This window comes from Phytophthora parasitica (assembly GCF_000247585.1).
Source record: "Phytophthora parasitica INRA-310 unplaced genomic scaffold supercont2.4, whole genome shotgun sequence".
Lineage (NCBI taxonomy): Eukaryota > Oomycota > Peronosporomycetes > Peronosporales > Peronosporaceae > Phytophthora > Phytophthora nicotianae.
Window position 1 is genome coordinate 229504 of NW_008648990.1, and position 18002 is coordinate 247505.

General features: G+C 46.3%; 11 protein-coding genes across 12 annotated transcripts; 7 read left to right on the forward strand and 4 right to left on the reverse strand.

The window, feature by feature from the left end:
* The first annotated feature begins 48 nt into the window (after positions 1 to 48).
* On the forward strand, positions 49 to 2227 carry PPTG_03051. Of its 2 annotated transcripts, XM_008895726.1 has the most exons (4): positions 49 to 369; positions 431 to 606; positions 666 to 1774; positions 1846 to 2227. In XM_008895726.1, the coding sequence occupies exons 1-4, from the start codon at positions 297 to 299 to the stop codon at positions 1955 to 1957; spliced, it is 1470 nt and encodes a 489-aa protein (XP_008893974.1). In that variant the 5' UTR covers positions 49 to 296; the 3' UTR covers positions 1958 to 2227. The 2 variants fall into 2 exon arrangements, with proteins under 2 accessions (XP_008893974.1, XP_008893975.1); XM_008895727.1 differs by having other exon boundaries at positions 431 to 1774.
* A 10-nt stretch (positions 2228 to 2237) lies between these two features.
* PPTG_03052 (hypothetical protein) lies at positions 2238 to 4095 on the forward strand (the record flags this gene model as incomplete). The annotated part of the gene is made up of 4 exons (XM_008895728.1): positions 2238 to 2274; positions 2335 to 2510; positions 2587 to 3683; positions 3751 to 4095. 4 exons carry the CDS (start codon positions 2238 to 2240, stop codon positions 3860 to 3862), a joined length of 1422 nt encoding a protein of 473 aa, XP_008893976.1. The 3' UTR covers positions 3863 to 4095.
* Positions 4096 to 4408: 313 nt separating this feature from the next.
* Positions 4409 to 5617, reverse strand: PPTG_03053 (NAD(P)H:quinone oxidoreductase, type IV; the record flags this gene model as incomplete). Its single annotated transcript, XM_008895729.1, has 1 exon — positions 4409 to 5617. Exon 1 carries the CDS (start codon positions 5084 to 5086, stop codon positions 4409 to 4411), a length of 678 nt encoding a protein of 225 aa, XP_008893977.1. The 5' UTR covers positions 5087 to 5617.
* A 685-nt stretch (positions 5618 to 6302) lies between these two features.
* On the forward strand, positions 6303 to 7723 carry PPTG_03054 (hypothetical protein; the record flags this gene model as incomplete). Its single annotated transcript, XM_008895730.1, has 3 exons — positions 6303 to 6401; positions 6471 to 7570; positions 7636 to 7723. The coding sequence occupies 3 exons, from the start codon at positions 6303 to 6305 to the stop codon at positions 7721 to 7723; spliced, it is 1287 nt and encodes a 428-aa protein (XP_008893978.1).
* Positions 7724 to 8681: 958 nt separating this feature from the next.
* PPTG_21195 (hypothetical protein) lies at positions 8682 to 8873 on the reverse strand (the record flags this gene model as incomplete). Its single annotated transcript, XM_008896448.1, has 1 exon — positions 8682 to 8873. The coding sequence occupies one exon, from the start codon at positions 8871 to 8873 to the stop codon at positions 8682 to 8684; it is 192 nt and encodes a 63-aa protein (XP_008894696.1).
* A 411-nt stretch (positions 8874 to 9284) lies between these two features.
* On the reverse strand, positions 9285 to 9593 carry PPTG_03055 (hypothetical protein; the record flags this gene model as incomplete). Its single annotated transcript, XM_008895731.1, has 1 exon — positions 9285 to 9593. One exon carries the CDS (start codon positions 9591 to 9593, stop codon positions 9285 to 9287), a length of 309 nt encoding a protein of 102 aa, XP_008893979.1.
* A 1663-nt stretch (positions 9594 to 11256) lies between these two features.
* PPTG_03056 (hypothetical protein) lies at positions 11257 to 12590 on the forward strand (the record flags this gene model as incomplete). Its single annotated transcript, XM_008895732.1, has 3 exons — positions 11257 to 11871; positions 11930 to 12474; positions 12554 to 12590. The coding sequence occupies 3 exons, from the start codon at positions 11257 to 11259 to the stop codon at positions 12588 to 12590; spliced, it is 1197 nt and encodes a 398-aa protein (XP_008893980.1).
* Positions 12591 to 13660: 1070 nt separating this feature from the next.
* PPTG_03057 (hypothetical protein) lies at positions 13661 to 14695 on the forward strand (the record flags this gene model as incomplete). The annotated part of the gene is made up of 3 exons (XM_008895733.1): positions 13661 to 14248; positions 14277 to 14594; positions 14660 to 14695. 3 exons carry the CDS (start codon positions 13661 to 13663, stop codon positions 14693 to 14695), a joined length of 942 nt encoding a protein of 313 aa, XP_008893981.1.
* Positions 14696 to 14704: 9 nt separating this feature from the next.
* Positions 14705 to 14986, forward strand: PPTG_03058 (hypothetical protein; the record flags this gene model as incomplete). Its single annotated transcript, XM_008895734.1, has 1 exon — positions 14705 to 14986. One exon carries the CDS (start codon positions 14705 to 14707, stop codon positions 14984 to 14986), a length of 282 nt encoding a protein of 93 aa, XP_008893982.1.
* A 403-nt stretch (positions 14987 to 15389) lies between these two features.
* Positions 15390 to 15878, forward strand: PPTG_03059 (hypothetical protein; the record flags this gene model as incomplete). The annotated part of the gene is made up of 1 exon (XM_008895735.1): positions 15390 to 15878. The coding sequence occupies one exon, from the start codon at positions 15390 to 15392 to the stop codon at positions 15876 to 15878; it is 489 nt and encodes a 162-aa protein (XP_008893983.1).
* Positions 15879 to 16165: 287 nt separating this feature from the next.
* Positions 16166 to 17045, reverse strand: PPTG_21196 (hypothetical protein). Its single transcript, XM_008896449.1, has one exon. It carries the CDS (start codon positions 16863 to 16865, stop codon positions 16563 to 16565), a length of 303 nt encoding a protein of 100 aa, XP_008894697.1. The 5' UTR covers positions 16866 to 17045; the 3' UTR covers positions 16166 to 16562.
* Positions 17046 to 18002: the final 957 nt, after the last annotated feature.

The window sequence follows — 18002 nt, forward strand, 5'->3', positions numbered from 1 at the left end:
AGTAATGACCAAATATTTTATTTTGTGCATTTGAGACGAAAAGGTCTAAAAAAAAACGCCAATCATGTTTGCATGACGAAGACCGCGTCAAGCGCGCCGAGTGCACGGGCGTGCATTGCGATTGCGAGCCTGTAGGCAACTTGAATGGAGGGAAACTGCCCACTCCGAGTGGCACTCGCTCTAAGAATGAGGCTCAGGCGTTGCAAGTTCCTCATTTAGCCAGGCAACCGTGGGATCTTGCAGCTCTCCTAGTAGGCTTCCTCAATAGTTTTTTTTTTTTACTGCTTATCATCAAGATGCTGCCGCTGGGGGACTCTACGAACGATAAGAAGGTGCCGACGATTATCTATGAAGACATGGAGAATGGAGGTGCGTTAGGACTTCAAACATGTATCATAAGCTGTAGTTACTGACAGTGAGATTGTGTTAGACTATGGTACTTTTCTAGGACAAATGGACAGACCCAAGACCACGACAGCATCTCAATATACTTACCGGAAGTGGCTCATGCTGACAATTTTGTCAGTACTTACTGCCATTAATCAAGGCATTTGCTACTCGTATGCGCCGATAGCGAGTATAGTAGAGAAGCGGTGGGAAGAACGAGTAAGTCTATCATTGTCCTAGATGAAGTATACAATACCTGACACGTTTGTGTGGCTCAGCTTCATTCGACAGAATTGATCACTGTCTACTTCATCTCGTACATTCCGTGTTCGTTTGTTGGCTCATGGATCATGGACAAGAAGGGATTGCGCTATGGTGTACTGCTTGGTGGTTTCTTGCAAGCTCTGGGTGCTGGATTGCGCTACTTCTCGTGTGTTTTCGATCCAGTTGGAGAGGCTTACGTGACGCTACTGGGTCAGATTTTGGCCTCAATCGCGATGCCTTTCATGGTCAACTCTCCTGCTGTGCTGTCAGCGAACTGGTTCCCTCCTCAGTTGCGTGCAACGTCCACTAGTGTGGCTGTCAATGCAAACGCTATGGGTACAGCGCTCGTGTATCTCTCAGCTCCTTTCATCGTCCTTTCCAGCGACGAAGTGCCTTACTGGAATCTCTACGTGGCATTGATTGCCACTGTCTCTTGGATCTTCGCGCTCTTCTTCTTCCGGTCATTTGCAAGGACAGGAGTGGCTCAATCAATAGTATCTGATGTACAACTACGTGACGAATATGACTGGAGTCAATGGGCCACTGCATTCACACACAGTGGATTTTGGCACACTGTTGTGGCCTTTTCCGTTGCTGAGTGCATTCTGAACGCCATGTGTGCACTTTTGGGAAAGTTTCTGAGTGTTGCCCATTTTACGAAGGCCCAAATCGGAATTGTGGGGTCGATCTTCATCATAAGCTCCTTAATAGGTGGACAAGTGATCAGTCAGTACGTGGACAGGAAGAGGAACCACAAGACAGCTCTACAACTGTGTCTACTATTAACAGCAATTGCTGTCGCTTCGTTTCGACTGGTACCCAAAGTCAACGTCCATGCTACGCTGGTGAGTCTCGTGTTCTTAGGAGCAGTTCTTGGACCATTGCAGCCTATTGTACTCGAACTCGGAGTCGAGTGCGCATATCCAACCAGTGAAGCTACAGTCGCTGCGCTACAACAACTCTGTGGCAATTTCTTGTCGGCAATTATTGTGCCTGGTTTGAGTGCTTTGCGACGGACGCACGTGGATTCAACGGGTCATGTGCCACCCAAGTATTTCTACGCTAGTCCGGAGTGGGTCATGGTCTTCATGACAGCAACGACGTTCATCATTTTCTGCTTCTTGTACGTTTTCTTGGTTTATATTTTCTAAAATCGAATGCTTCGAACTGACGCAATTGAATTTTTCTATGCAGCAATGGTACATACAAGCGATTCGCTCATGAAGCTGCCACGAACTCCCGATCTCGCGGCAAAGAGAATGTTCTCATTACCAGGACGTCCCGCGCCACGGGGAGTTTCTTCTAGCTCTTCCAGCATCGCATATTTCTCTAACTTGATAATGAAAAGTCACGCTGAAGCTCTGGATCGCTCCTTGTCTGCCTGGTGAATACGTTACGAGCCAACAAGGCGCGAACAGTCGTGTGTGCAGAGGGAGATCCGATTCTTGGAGATCACAGCAAAGCTCTAAAAGATTTGGTGGTTGGTTTGGTTTGTTTGTGCGTCTCTCTGCCATAACTATTTGACATCTAGACGCTTAACGGCTCAAATGTGGTGTTAATCTATTGTAACTGGACGCAGAAAGGGAATGACTGCGCTACCAAGCGAAGCCGTCGAGATCGAAGGTGCGTACTCACCTAGTTGTATGTGTATGTAGAGTTTGCTATCACTGATATTCTTTACAGGAGTTGTGTTGCTGGACAAAGCGGTTCAGAAGCCAGCACTGTCGCAATCATCCAGATATTCCTATGAGAAGTGGTTCATGCTTGGGATTTTATCAGTCCTTAGCGCTGTAAACCAGACCATTTGCTACTCGTACGCACCAATTGCAACTATTGTGGAGGAGAGGTGGGTACATCTAGTAAGTGAATTTTGTATTTGTACATCTATTTTGGATAAATGTGATTCCCTGACGTATTCGTGATTCTTTAACGTAGCTCCCTGCAGAAACTCTCATCACGATCTTCTTTGTCTCTTACCTCCCGTGCTCATTCATCGGATCGTGGATCATGGATCAAAAATCTTTGGCGTATGGAGTTCTACTTGGTGGCTTGTTACAGGCAGTTGGAGCAAGCCTACGCTATCTGGCATGTTTTCTCACTCCAGTCGGCGAGCTTTACGTGACTTTAATTGGACAACTTATCGCGTCATTAGCAATGCCGTTCATGGTAAACTCGCCGCCTCTATTCTCTGCAAACTGGTTTCCTCCATCCAAGCGAGCAGCTTCCACAAGTGTAGCTTTGAACGCGAACGCTTTGGGTACAGCTCTGGTGTATATGACAGCACCGTTTCTTGTGCATTCTGGTGATGATATTCCAGACTGGAATTTGTACGTCGCGTTACTTTCAATTGGGTCCTGCGTGGTTGCTATGCTCTTCTTTCGTTCTAAACCTACAACCAGTGTCAATGAATTCTCAACCTCAAAATTAGACTACAAATATGACTGGAGACAATGGTGGACGGCATTCAGCCACACTGGATTCTGGCACACGATCATGGCATTCTCGTTAGCAGAATGCATCGTAAACGCCTTAAGTGCGCTCTTAGACGAGTTTCTCAGTGTCACTACGTTTAGTAAAACCCAGATTGGGTTTATTGGCGCAGCCTTCATCGTCAGTTCACTTGTCGGGGGTCAATTGGTCAGTCAGAAGGTCGACAAGATGAGAAATCATAAGACTGTATCGCTGGTTTGTCTACTGCTAACCGCTGTATCGATAGGGTTATTTCAACTAGTACCGAAGGTGAAAGTGCAGGCGACACTGATGAGTCTGCTCGTGCTTGGAGCCGTGCTGGGGCCCATTCAACCCATCGTTCTAGAGCTTGGAGTTGAATGTTCGTACCCGACAAGTGAAGCGACAGTGGCAGCGTTGCAGCAGCTATGTGGGAATTTGCTGTCAGCTATTGCAGTCCCTGGGCTGAGTGCACTGCAGCATATGCACACAGAAGATCATGCAATCATGAGGGATTTTTTCACCAGTCCTGAGGGTGTCATGGTCATCCTGACGATTGCAACGTTTGTAGTGTTCTGCTTATTGTACGTTGTCCTGTTATTTTGTTTCATGATGCTAGGCTAACCTTGTGGAGTTTGAATGATTACATAGCAAAGGCAAGTATAAGCGCTCAGCCCACGAGACCAAGATCGTTTTACCATGCATTAACGACGACCAGGTGTTTGATGGGACACATCCCAGTAGTGCTGCAACTTTCTGCTGAATTCTCAAGCAGATTTCGACTCCTTGGGACGAGATGGAAGACTTATTTTATGCGGCCCAAACAATCATACACTTCAATTACATTCAAAAGAAATCGATTACGGGTGAGGAAAACTTGAAATACTTCGATATTTTCCGTCGGTGCAAGCTTATCCGTTGGTTATCAACACGGGTAAGCGTTGGTGGAAGTGAGAAAGAAATGGAGTTTAGGAATAGATTCTGTCTGAAAAACGCTTTATCTACTTTTTAAATGGGGTTCCATGCTTTTCGGAGCTTGCTCAACTTATCCAGTCCACTCGCTTCAGTTTTGTAGCGCAATGAGGATATCTGTGTCCTAGCCGAGATCCACTTCGGGTTAACGAAGGTGGACATGAAAAATTATCTACCCGGCACGATTTCTTAAACTGTTTTCTGAGAATGTCGCGAAAATTTGATTTTTCACTTACTCCTATTCAACAATGCTCTTCAACGTATTGCAGCTAGAAAAGCTAGTATGGCGCAATAGAACACTGCAGAAATGAACGGTTGAGGTCTTTGTCCAACTTCACTACGCCGCCAACTTCTTGGTGATCTCAGCGAACTTTTTGCCTTGCATCTCGGCCACCTTCAACTCCAGCGCCGATGGTTGACGCGATCTATCGTGGCCGGCAACAGTACCTGAGCCCCACAGGCTGCAGCCGTGCATCTCATCGGAACCTTCGATGGTTTTCCCATTCAATGCCAACGGCACGAACAACATGCCGAGGTGCGCGATGTACGGCGTGGTGCTCATCGCAGAAACCTCTTGGCCCCCACCTCGCGATCCACAGCTAAAGAAGATACCGCAGGGTTTGCCAATCAGTTCACCCTTGACCCACAAAGCAACGCTCGCATCGAAAAGCGCCTTCATCTGGGCCGGTACCATGCCGAAATGCGTTGGGAAACCTAACATGATCCCGTCGGCATTCTTCAGCACGTCCGGAGTGGCAATCGGGAAGTCGGGTTTCGGTGGCGCGTGTAGCTTAGCGAGCACTTCTTCGTTGAGCGTCTCCTTCACCTGGTACAGTTGAGCTTGCACACCCGGCACCGTTTGAATGCCCTTCTGGATTGCAGACGCCATCTTTGTAACGTGACCAAAGGTGGAATAGAAGACAATGGCGACTTTAGTCATCTTGGTCGGGGTTGGAGAACGAAAGATGGTGGAAGTTGTTGGCGTTGGGTAAATTGAATAATGAGGAGGACGCATGGCGCTCAATACTATGCCGAGTGTTTTGGCTGAGACTTGACCGGCATTCCGGGTGAAGCGAGCACAACCAATTTCGGATTACGTCGCAAGTCACTTTCTTGTAAAGTGTGGTTGTGCGTAACCATAAATCGATTATTATCCTTATTGCCGACATAGCTTCTGATCACCCCTCTATCGAAACGAGGCTCTGCTTACTGTACCCTGAGCAACTTATAAGTAAGCAACGACAGCGATAATGCCTTCGCTTTTTCTCAAAATTTCCGACACTTTGCCGCTGCACTTTCCCCCGACAACTGCAGTACCATGTTCTTTTGATACCTGTAAAGCTGGCTTTCATGTGTTGTGGCACCACCACAGTGGTCGCACGAAGATCGTGTTATCTACAGTGTCCACCTCGACTAAATGATGTAGAAGGTTGTTTATTGGTGATGCTTGTTTCGATGACCTTACCCCCTTCGTGTAATGTCAACTTGTTCCGACACGGTTCTGCCACGTTATAGTGTGTCTGCAAGAAGAGCGGTCGCCGCTCCTATCAGGGAACAGCGAAAGTGCGGTTGCTTTTCCTGTTAGGAGCGACGACCGCCCTTCGCTTTAAATGTCAGATAGTTGGCGGTTTTCCCTTCTTTCGTTGCGTTAAATCCTCTGCCTTCAGCGAGATATTCTCTGTAAAAATATTTAGAGGAGACTAAAAAAGACCTCGTAGATTAGATGCTGATCTAGCAAATGCAAATGTTCTAAAGAATGCGGCAGATGCGACTGCAATTCTCCAAAATAGACCCTGGCTAAACCCAACCCAGTCCTTCCTGCTCATTAACCCTTTAGGGTCAAACAAGATTTATCAATGCTTGATCCTGAGTTTGAGTCTGCGTGCAATGCACAGGGATCCTAAACCATGATAATCTTTTCTTGAAAAGAATTGAGACTTGTTGTTGGGCGACCTTCGGGAATGAACGGTCATGATTGCGTCTGAGCCGTCGGCTGCGATCCACTGCAGAGTTGATGTGGAATCTTTCAAACTCAACTTCAGATGCACAATATGGCTGGGTCAGTACGCGAACCAACTGAAGCTAAAGGTATGATCGCCAGGTCAACTTGATGGAGAGCGCCTAACATTTATATCTACGTACTGGAACCAGCCGAGGGTAGCACGTTACTACCGAAGCACCGTCAACGAACAGGATCGGTATCTTCAAGAGACACTTGTACGAAATGGTTCATGCTCGCGATCTTGTCAGCACTAAGTGCCCTCAACCAAGCTATTTGCTACTCGTACGCGCCAATTGATAGCATCGTCGAGGCGCGATGGCAGGAACGGGTACGTATCCTGTTCGGTTTTCAATATGTTTGACAATTTTAGAGATTACTTAGCATTATGCATTTCTAGCTTCACTCCGAGCACCTCATCACTATTTACTTCGTCTCGTACATTCCATGTTCCTTCATTGGATCCTGGATCATGGATAAGTTCGGTCTTCGGTTTGGGGTTTTACTCGGAGGATTTCTACAAGCTGGAGGTGCATCTTTACGTTACTTCGCGTGTTCGTTCGACGGTACCCAAGAACCATACGTGACGGTACTTGGACAATTACTAGCATCGTTTGCCATGCCGTTCATGGTCAACTCTCCAGCTGTGCTGTCTGCGAACTGGTTCCCTTCGTCAATGCGTGCCACAGCTACGAGTGTCGCTATCAACGCGAACGCCATGGGAACTGCAATCGTCTATCTCACCGCTCCATTCGTGGTATTATCAAGTGATGAAGTCCCGTTCTACAATTTCTGTATGGCTGTGTTAGCAGGAGGTTCTTGGATTATTGCGCTCCTATTTTTTCAGTCATATCCTAAATCTGGATCCGATCATTTTGTACCCATTTCTCATTTAGAAGACGACTACGACTGGAGCCAGTGGGCCAATGCTTTCTCCCACAGTGGATTCTGGCACACTGTCGTGGCGTTTTCAACGGCAGAATGTGTGTTGAACGCCATTTGCGCATTGTTGACAAAGTTTCTGAGTATCACAAACTTCACCACGACTCAGATTGGAATATTTGGAGCAGTTTTTATCATCAGTTCTCTGGTTGGGAGTCAAATTATCAGTCGAGAAGTGGACAAAATGCGAAGTCATAAGGCGGCGTTGCAGCTTTGTTTGCTGCTTGTAGCACTGGGGATTGCGTTATTTCGACTGGCACCCAAGATCGAGATCCATTTTACGCTACTCAGTCTGCTGTTTCTAGGGTTTGTACTGGGACCAGTACAGCCGATTGCACTGGAACTGGGAGTCGAATGTGCGTTCCCAACCAGTGCAGCGACAGTGGCCGCTTTGCAGCAATTATGTGGGAATTTTCTGTCAGCTCTTACAGTTCCGGCGTTGAGTACATTGCTACGAACTCATCTAAGTGCCACTGGAGACGAAACGTACATTTATTACAGTCCGGAGTGGATTTTAGTGCTCATGACCACGACGACGTTCATCGTTATCTGCTGCTTGTACGTTTGCTGGGACCGATTTGTACGTTTTTTTTTTTTTACAGAACCTTTTAATGCATTTTTAGCGAAGGTGAGCACAAGCGATACGCCCACGAGTCCAAGATCATATCGCCTCATAACGAGCATGAAGAAGTTCACGAAGCTCAAACTTGAGTCGTAACATTAATTTTGACAAATAATAATGAAACATTTGAACGAGGTTATAACAATCAAGCTTTTGGCCGCCAGAAAAAAACTTTTTGCGGGACCCCGGGGTCCCATTTGGCTCAACATCCCGGTACTACTAAGACATGACGTGGAATGATCAGATAAACCAATTTCTGTTTTAACCAAGAGTCTTAACTTATTGGATTGAGTTTTCACTTGTGCCGCAGCTTTGTTCTAACAATGTCTTATGAATGTGCAAGCTCATCCATCGTGTGACAGTGAGCTTCGCAGATATTATTGAACGTAATAGCGTCGTCACGCTTTTTATTTCGACTACAAATAGTCACAGAATACAATAATGATTAGAAATAATGAAGCATTCCACTCATGTTTGTAATAACGGATTGACTGACGACTATTCTCGCTAGGGTCTTGGCCACCGGAAGTACCATAAAAACTAAATGTATAATTTGACAACAGTTTTGGGGACCCCGGGGTTCCGTCAAACCGTTTCAAATATTTAGTATGGCAGAAGGAGTGTGTACAGTAGTTCGCAACTCCAAAACCTTCGTTCCGTACCAAGTTCGTGAATAGAAATATCGAGTTGGTGCAATTTCGACTGTACTGGACAAGCTCTTCCAGGCTTCACATCTGAACCAGTCCTTATGCTTCCAGTCAATCTTCTCAAACACTATCATTCTGATGGACTTCACTTCGATAGATTCCGCTCCCACTTCTGTTATGCACCATCCCATTATCTCATTAAGGATAAACTATCATATAGATGATTGTATGTGCTGTGACTGCGAGCTATTTAATGGCCAATAATTCGTCGATTGAACGTGTAAAGTGCTGTCCAAGGACAAGAAAATGAGATTTGAAGCGGTGATGCAAGATTGCGAGCATAGGACATTCGTAGGGTAATAATACGAGGTGAAGTGAACTTGGTGTTCCACACTCCAACTTAATTACCTACTTCCAAACTGGCTTTAGGTGATTCGTTAATCAAATCCGTGAATTGGTTGGCCATACGGAACTTAAAGATAATGTAATTGAGAACGAATGGAAAATTACCAAGCGCATGTTCGCCATCCGAACTGAGGTTAAGAAAGAGGAATAATAGATGCACAACGCTCACAGTCTCTCGTAGCAGCATGGAGGAGGGGTCTAGATCGATGCGGAGCCAGCGAGTAGTTGCCTAACCTTGCCAGAAGCCCCTAAACTACGTATATCCTGGAATCAGGGTTTGGTAGAGTAGGGATTCGGTCCGTTAGCACTAAGACTAAGTTTCCTCACTCGTTTTACCATGGTTAGTCTTAGTTCTGCTAATAAGTGAAAATTTTTGCAGAACTAAGACTAATAGCACTACTAATATGATCTAATAAACTATTGAAGGTCTCACCAGAGCCCCCTCTTGCTTTCTTCCATACGCTGAATCTCAGCACGATTGTGACGCAATACAAACTGACGTTAAGCACGCTCATTGTCAGTACGTGTCCGCAATGGGCCCATGACAATCGAGCCGTCGAGAAAACGTGTTCCTGAAATGGCGTGGATGAACTCCGTCCTAGCCAATTTCTTGCAAGTTTGGGAACGCTTCCTGTCCAAAATCGGCAAACCACTTACAAACATTAATGTACTGACAGAGCTGCTCAACATTCCACACCGATTTTCCCTCCCGATTCCGTATGGTCAACTTGACCAGAACTTCGTTACGCTCATCTTTGTCGGTGATCTGCTGTTTCACAACCTCAGCCCAATCAACACGGTAATTCAACCACTTCTCGACTTCTACATCTGCTTCGCAATTTACTACATCTTCGAAAGGATTAGCAAGTGTCTGCTGCAAATTTCCATCTCCACACAGCAGCTCCATGTCAGTTTCAACGTTGCCGGAGGTTCAGCAGTTGGTGACACCGAAACTACATTCCCGTTTCTATTTTCCTGATTGTCATTCTCCTGAGCAATCCTGTACAAGAAACGGTGTTCTTTACGAAGAAGTTCTTTAGCTTCTTCCAGAATTTTGTCAGCACATTCAGGGTTTTCTGGAACCCGAAGGTAGTTTGCCGCTGCTCGTTTCGTACGCGGATCGAGCAATAAAGCCATACCCATTTCCACGGAGGGCTTCGGCAATCGAGTAGTAATCTGGTAAAGGGTGCGATTAATACAGCGGTGACCTAATACTTGGTAGTGGAACCTCGACGCCTGTAAAGTTACGCTCATTTGTGTCCTCATCACGAAATCCATCAAGCTGGTACGCTGAGAATTTATATGATTTCATTCGAGCAGATACAACCGGAAGAAAAATGTACATAGTGGACGAAAGTAAGCTCGCAGATTGAGACTCAGCAAGTGCTAAGACAGCTACTCGCTGAATTATAGCCTCCAGTTCATTCGGTAAATTCCAATCTGCCCTTCAAATGGAGCAGACAACATTTTGCTCCGTCTTACCAATACTATCGTGTTCAAAATACGCCTGAAAGGCGGGATAATTGATGATGGACCGTTGAAGTAGCTTCGTAGCAGATGCCACGCGTACATCGATGTCCAACAAAGCTGCTAACTGTGGAAAAGAATGGAAGTGTTGAATTTCTGAAGGCGCAGAACACGTTGAGGTGAGTTACTTGAAGCGAAGTAGCTGTTTAAGGCGCGTAGCTTCCGAATCCCTGCCGCACCATCGGGAAACGCACCACCTTACATCACTGTCACTTTTTTTTTATTGTTACACCTGTACTCGGAGCAGCGGGGATACTTCTACTTGCTGAGTCGATTACGGTCTCGCGTCGTCTATCTTAAGGTATAAGATCGCAGTCTGTCGATCTTAAGGCGTAAAATCGTCGGTTTTGGGGGCCGATGTTGGTCTTGGCCCGGGGGTATCTTAGGTCGGCAAATCGCCTTCCTTCCTTTACGAGCTTGTTCATTTCTTTAGCGGTTGGTCTTGAGTGAGAGTTGACGAGCGTCCTGGTCAAGTAATCCAGGCGCTCGAACTTCGATCTTGCGTAGGTACGTCTGGAGCGCGTCGTCGGGTGGGCCAAAGTGAATATAGTGCCCGGAATAGCGAAGATGAAGAACACTTGCTAAGTAAGAAGTAAAAACAACACTGTTTAATATATTAGCCTCGTCCTATGTCAAAAGCTGAACGCCTGCTATGACTCCATCAAATCCCCGGTTATCACTGGCTCTTTGGTCGGCTGTTTACGCCACTGGCGAGTCCAGATCAGGAACACGCTGGTACCACAGAATTTAGGATACTAATTCTGTGTGATTTCCGTCAAGTTTTGTGCAAAATTGGTGGACCAGATCGAGCCGGTTTTCGGATTTGGGTTGAACTTGGGACGAGGTAAAATAAAGTTGTGAAGGATAAATTACAATTACATGATGCTGCTTTTTTTGAAATTTTGTGCACCGCCCTCACAGACGCCATTCATCGATCCCCCCCCCCCCTTGAGCACACAACAGCTACGGAGTGAAGGTCCTTTGCTGCGCATGACTGATCCGGTATGTGGCGCTTTCTACATCTCCTTAATACATGATCTGCGATGTTTCTGACACTACCAAACCTACAGGCGCCCGATAGCTCTCCAACCTTTCCTGCTGGACCTTGGTCGCGTGTGCGTCGTGCAGACACAGATCCGGAGATCTCTGATAATCAGGCTTGCCAGAAGAAACGTAAATATCCTGAGAACACAGCACCTCTACGCTCTGTCAACGGTCAAGTCGTCCTAGCAGCACATCGTTTGGAGAAGGTAGGGCGCGCGAAGATCGATCTGCACGAGACTCAACTGGCTGTCGATGGCCGCCAACGGATGATCCGCCACGCAGCCGCGAGGCTTCGAAGTGGTGATGTTGCGAGAGAGGCCACTGGCTCAACCACAACTGATCGGTGGGAAAAAGACGCGCTCAAAGAAATGTTTGGGATCGACACGGATTCGTCAGACAACAGGGAAGACTCCGACTTCGAAGACAAGGCTCCGATTCCAAGTGAAGAAGGAAGTGAAGGGCTCTCAAAGGAAGATGAAAGTGGCAGCGACAGTGAACCTGTCGTGGAAGATGGGGGTTCGTCACAAGAGAGCGGTAGTTCAGCAGAGTCAAGCATCAGCGAAGTTGCGAGTTCAAGTAAAGAGCTACCAAATCTACACCGAATCTCACGACACGTACAAACTCTATACCAAACCTGTACCAAACATAACCAAATCTATCTTTTACTTGTAGAGTGAACGCAAGGGCTACGTGGAAACGCTGAACCTAAGCGTAAGTCGGGTACCCGGAGAAGTGTTGGATGGTCACCAACTACTCGACTTCCGCGGAAATCTATGGCTCCACACTACATCGATACTGATATCCATGATGGTGTTGCGGTCACAACACCAAGGGGTCGGTATTATTAATCCGAGCAACCAGGAGTTCACACTGCCGGATCAAAGGCGCCGTATTGCTGGTGGGTATGGGGCGGCGAACCAGACGAACGACCGGGTCACCGGCATATTCCACATCCAGAACCACTGGGTCGCATACTTGGTGAACAGAAGGATCAACTCTACTACGAACAAAGCGACATGTTTCATGTTCGACCCGATGCAAAGTGAGTGGAACTACGCCATTATTGAAAAGAGGGTGCGTGGTGTCATTGAGGAGCTTCTGGAACTGATGGACGCAGTTGTCTACAGTAAGGTCAAGTGGTGTAGGCAGCAGGACGGCAGCTCGTGTGGAGTGTGGTGCATTGCAGTGCTGGAAATGATGCTGAATAACGCGCCGTGGTATGATTGCATTTACAGGTTGCAGCCCTATTTGCGTATGCGATTTTATCATAAAGCCATCGCTTTTGTTGTGATGAAGCCGTATCATGCAGTTGCCAGTTTCCAATGTAGGTTAACTTCAACTTCAATACATTTGTCTTTCATACCAAATAAATCATACCTCAGCACAGACCTTAAACAAAATTGAGCCAACGTGCACTAAAATATGCTAAGTCCCAGAATCCCCAAATATAGACTTGTTCTGGAATAACAGCTCCAAAGTTGTGTTTTGTGTTCACACAATAACGAAAACAAAATAGATTTACCCTAGTTAATGGGTAACGATTTCCACATCTGTTTTCTATCGACAAGAATAGGACGCGTTTACCGTTGTGAATTGATTTTTGTCATCCTAAATTCTGTGGTACAAACATCGTCCGTCCAGATCATAGGTCCTTTACCTCATGATCGCATAATCCCTCGCAGACTCGATGAATCGTGGGTACAATTTAGTTGGGCAGGAGTCATGTATACCACACTTGAGATCGCCATCGGTTTGGCCAGGTGTGACGTGGACCACACTAAGATCGCCATAATGGGTGGTGATCGATCTTGGTTGATTAGAACTGATAGCGCCCAGTTTCGGAATATTCTGAATCTGCTTCACCACACTTAGCACTACTAATAGAAGCGGTACTATTATTATTTGTTAGCACTAATTTGGGATTTTTACCGATCCCTGCCTGGAGTTCATGTGCAGAACAGTACTTCGTGACTGGATCAGTGTACACCATTTCACAGAAAAGCATGATGATAAGCAACGAGCAGAGGGAGTCCCCCTCCTACTGATTCAGCATTATAAAAACAATACATCGATCGAGCCATTCCCTCCCCCCCCCCCCTCCAGCAACATCTCACTTCTTTAGGACGATGTGTACCTATTTGGCACGATTAGGCTGACGATTTGAAATCGATCGTCGACTGATTACAAATTCACAGATGCACAGTCCATCAGCCGTACTAATCTCTCGTACTAACCCTGAAATTCGTGGTGAAGTGCTCACTGCAACTCACGTCATCACCTGTACGCTCAACAGTGACCGAACTCCAACAAGCCACGTCGTCACTCAATTGTGGCCAACGCATCGAAGGCCCTATTTCAGATTATTTTTGGTTTTTAGGCTTACCGAACAATCAAACTTCACCAATGAATTTGCTCTCGCCTGATGGAGAAGCACACGAGACTCTCCAGGCGGCGCTAGCTTTCATCGACGAGTGCGGGGATGTATTGTTCAGTGACGAGAACTCTTCCAGTCCCGGTGAATTTGACTCAACTAATGTCACCTGGAACAATATCACGTTGAACTCAAATGTACCGAACCAGAGTACAACGAAAACAATAACCCGTTCGCGACCCAGAGCACAACTCTCCAAACGGAACGTGTCGCGGGATCGACAGAAACTCGAGATCCTCCGCCTGCGAGCGGAGGCGGAATTGCTGCAGAACCGTATCGCTGACATGAAAAAGATACAGGAAGCCGCTGAAAAAGAGTGTGTAAATGCAACTTCCCATGTGGTGGATTCGACTTCAGAGCAACCAAATGATCTCCTCTTCGGTGTGTGGAAGGGTCTAGCAAAAAAGTCTCGGCGGCTACGGAGAGAAGCGGATGCGGAAAATCGATACCTTTGTGGTCTATACAACGACCAAATGACAACAATTGAAACGTTGAGGAGACTTTTACAGATGCAGGAGCAAGTGAAGGTTAGTGTGTATCTTCGAAACTATGAGCTCGCAGTATGTTCACTATGATCATGCATTACAGAGTAACCCCCGCTGGTCGACATGGTACTATGTTCACTCTACCTTTGACACAGATGACAACGTTCTAGCAGCAATTAACCGACTCCATGGAGATCTTGGGCAGTTATTTGCTGAGACGGACCGAGCCTTTATGTCAAATGGTCTTGAGGCGTGCATGTCACCATTCGCGTTTGCGAATGTGAACACAACATCGGACACAACGTCTTACATTGAGGTTCTATTCTGTCGAATCCTACCGTTCGACCACAACACGGTCGGAGACTGCTTCTGGCACGAAATGATCAAGTATGATGTGGAAAATGCAGTTGAACGCGGACAGGTAAGCTCCAGTAAATCCTAAAAGATGAACTTGATATCTGAATTCTAATGGTTTCTGGAATTCAGTCACAGCGGGAAGCCAAAGCGGCGGCAGTATCATAAGCGTTCACAATGGATTCGGAAGAATACGGAAGCCTTTTGAAGATGCAGTTCCGCTATGCAGGCAAGCGAATCGTCGATCAGCACCGCCAAGTGGCTGTGTGCTCTGGACAAAGTCAGTTTCTGGAAGCGTTCGGCATTCCTGTTATTGACGTTCATGTTCAAGAGAAACAGTGGCTTGTTCTGAGCGAGCTATCACCGGGGATGACAATGATGAAGGTCTGCCTGGACATGTACGTTCATTTCAATCGCGCGTTGCCGAACCACCAGCAATTTGTCGACCAAACGGGCTAAGTGCTGGCCAAACAAAAGCAATTGGGTTTCGAGTCAGTGCTGCAAGATATCGAGCAGAGTTTACTCGTAGGCGACGCATCATGATGTTCATACCAAAGAAATAGTACTGCCTCACGAAAAAGAGTCGAGAAGCACTGCAAATGAAGTTTTATTAGAGAACTGTAATAACAAATGCAGATCTCCAGGCCAGTAAATAGTGTAGTTTAATAGTCTATTACGTAGGCTCATGCTATTCTAGATTCAAAACCTGAAATATTCTTGCAAAGATGATAACCGTTGTAGGCTGTATTACAGTGTCTCGGATAAAAAGAGATGCCGTAAATGACGCTTGACTAATAGGGTGGACTGTACTCGTTACCCATAGCAGCGGTAGCTCCAACATGACCATTCTCGTTTGACCGGCATGAGCTTCGTGCTACTGAAGGACGATGAAGATCCCAAGGCGACGATGCAAGAGGCTTTTGCCATGATCGACGCGAGTGACGAGGTCCCGATTCTGTCGGATATCCTCAATGAAACGCACTCGTTAAGCGACTCTGGGGGCCTCAAACGCAGTCGTCAGGAGCAGAACCGCGAACGGGATTTTCGACGACGACAGCGGCAGAAGGAGGAGCGTCTGCAGTTGCAAATGCAGGCGCAGCGTCTGGAAATGTATCTATCCCAACTGAGAGAGAGCGGCGGCAGTGTACGAAGCTCCGAATTGAGAGAATCGAGTTGTGTCACTCTGGAGATGCAGAAGCAGCGAGTGGAGGCGGAACTGCTCAATATGTCGCTCAAAAAGGCGAGAAAGAAATCGTTGGCGAGTTTCATGCTGTTGAAAACGACGCCGGTCCAAATGTCCTCCTTTAACAATAGAAATGCGAACTTATTATCCGTGAAAAAAATAGAATAGTTATCGTTTTGACATTGCGAAACTCAATGTTTGATCTGTGATGGCTCCTTTCGTTAAACCGTAGGGTTTTTATGTAAGAGTTGGAGAGGAGGAAGGGCATCTGATAATGAAGAAAGCTCCCAAGGCCATAGTGAACTCTACAAATTCTTCTTTATTAGTTAACGTTACATTTGCTCAATCCTGTAGTCGAGTACTTCTGAGCTCGAACTATAAACGGAGATATAATCTATGGATTTAAATTTTATTATTTTCGTCCGACTAAACGAGTCAACAACCGATATTAAACAATTCGTTTTCTATTAATAGTTCTGAAACCAGTAACCCTAAAATTTACTCGAATCCTAACGTTAGCCAAATCAGTATCCTCCCTTTATCCTCTCGCTATCCTCTCGCTATCCTCTCTCTATCCTGCTCTGCATGCAGGCAATTGCCTCTTAGCAATTCCATGAAGTCGCAACTGCTAATTATATTGGAAACCACATCTTACCAATGCAAACGTAGTATTTAGGTCTTATTACTGGTGATATCTGCAGATATCAACCGAAAAAAGGCTAGTATCTCGACAAACCAGGCCCAAAAGTCATGACTTTTCATTTTTTACTTGTTGGTACCTAAGTTCCACGTGCCCTTTTCTGGTGAGGCGAATTTTAAATTCTGGAACAACGTCCCAAAATACGGCGGCAACTAGCTGTCGGTTCTCTTCCTTTTAAGTTTCGCAAGTCTTTTCGCATCGGCGACCTTTACGTAGCCTTCGTACATCGTGTAGACAATCCTGTACTTCTTTTCAATGGCGGGGTGCATTTTGATGACTTTGCTTAACGCATTCGGATCCACACCTTCTGCTCGCAAACTCTCGAACAATTTATTTCTCCCTGATAAGGAGAGAGCCGAGTCGAGTTTCGTTTGAAGTATGGTTCCTTCCAGCAACTTGTCGGCTAACTTTGGATCGACAACCTTGTCTTCGAGTTTGGCTAGCTTGTTAATCATTCTGTTGTTGAGTGCTATGGGCCCCGTCGCTATCCGTTCCTCCGTGGCTTCAGCGCCCAATTCATCATGGCGACGCAGAAAACGCTCGGTTGGACCGGAAGTTTTGATCTCCTTAAATCTCGTTGACTGCAATCATCGTGTTCTGAGTTGAGGCTGCACCTGCCGATGTAACTCCACTCAGGATGGAAGTTAGTGCGACAAGGACGTAGCAGTGTCGCATTCTTTTCAACGTTACTCGGCGACAAATAGCGGAGACTTCGTACAAACGAGGAAAATTCTACAATGAGTGAGTCTTACGGCTTGACCTCATGATTACGAACAATTCAGCATGCTGACCAAAGGCTCGTGAACTCCACAATCTTTATTCAAGAGATTAACACTGTATTATGCAGACCAACCGACCCCGTAAACGCCAAGAATCTTATGTCTAGTTCGTACCAGCGTTGCAGAAAGTATACGTAGCACAGCCTAGTCGGAGCAATGTATTATGTTTGTGGAGACAAAGGATACTATGACATCGCCAGTATGTTAAGTCTAGACTTGAATATGGCGCGGCTCCCCGATTTCCGTAATCTCAGCTTAACCTCCCGCCATGAAAAAATCACGAATTCAAACTAAGTATTTGAACAGAAGCAAAACATTTCAACTTCATTTTTGTGAGCTTAGTACTGCAGAAAGAGTGCGTAGTCCACAGCCTCGAGGTCTTCCTCCATTCCAAAATGTCGAAGTAACGTCAATAATTCCCGTTTGTGAAGTGAAATATTGAGCAGGTGCAGCTTCGACAGCAATACCTGCATCGGAACATGATGAACTTGTGTGTTCTCGTGATTCCTGTAGTGCGGTGAATCCTGTATTCGCCGCTGTAAGTGTACCAGAAATCGGTCAAGACCGACGCGTCCACCGCCGCCTTTGCCCTTGACAAGCATCTGCCTCACTACTTCTCGGACTTTGTCTTGCAACTCGACTGAGAGCGGAACGGCCCATTGCGCGAAATGCTGTAAGTCGAGGAAATATTTGGATGGTGAGCCGATATGAAGGAAGAATTGGCTGATCAGATGTGTGGACACCTCGATATTGTGGTGACTTTGTAGTGTTTGTTTTAGTCTGGAAGGTGTCAAAGGGTCCAGATTGGAGGCT

Bases quoted from the DNA above. Each gene is read 5' to 3' on its own strand.
- PPTG_03051 (XM_008895726.1), top strand. From the start codon at position 297: ATGCTGCCGCTGGGGGACTCTACGAACGATAAGAAGGTGCCGACGATT. The intron at 370-430 runs GTGCGTTAGGAC...AGATTGTGTTAG, and splicing joins TGAAGACATGGAGAATGGAG to ACTATGGTACTTTTCTAGGA. The intron at 607-665 runs GTAAGTCTATCA...TGTGTGGCTCAG, and splicing joins AGAAGCGGTGGGAAGAACGA to CTTCATTCGACAGAATTGAT.
- PPTG_21196 (XM_008896449.1), bottom strand. From the start codon at position 16,865: ATGATTAACAAGCTAGCCAAACTCGAAGACAAGGTTGTCGATCCAAAG.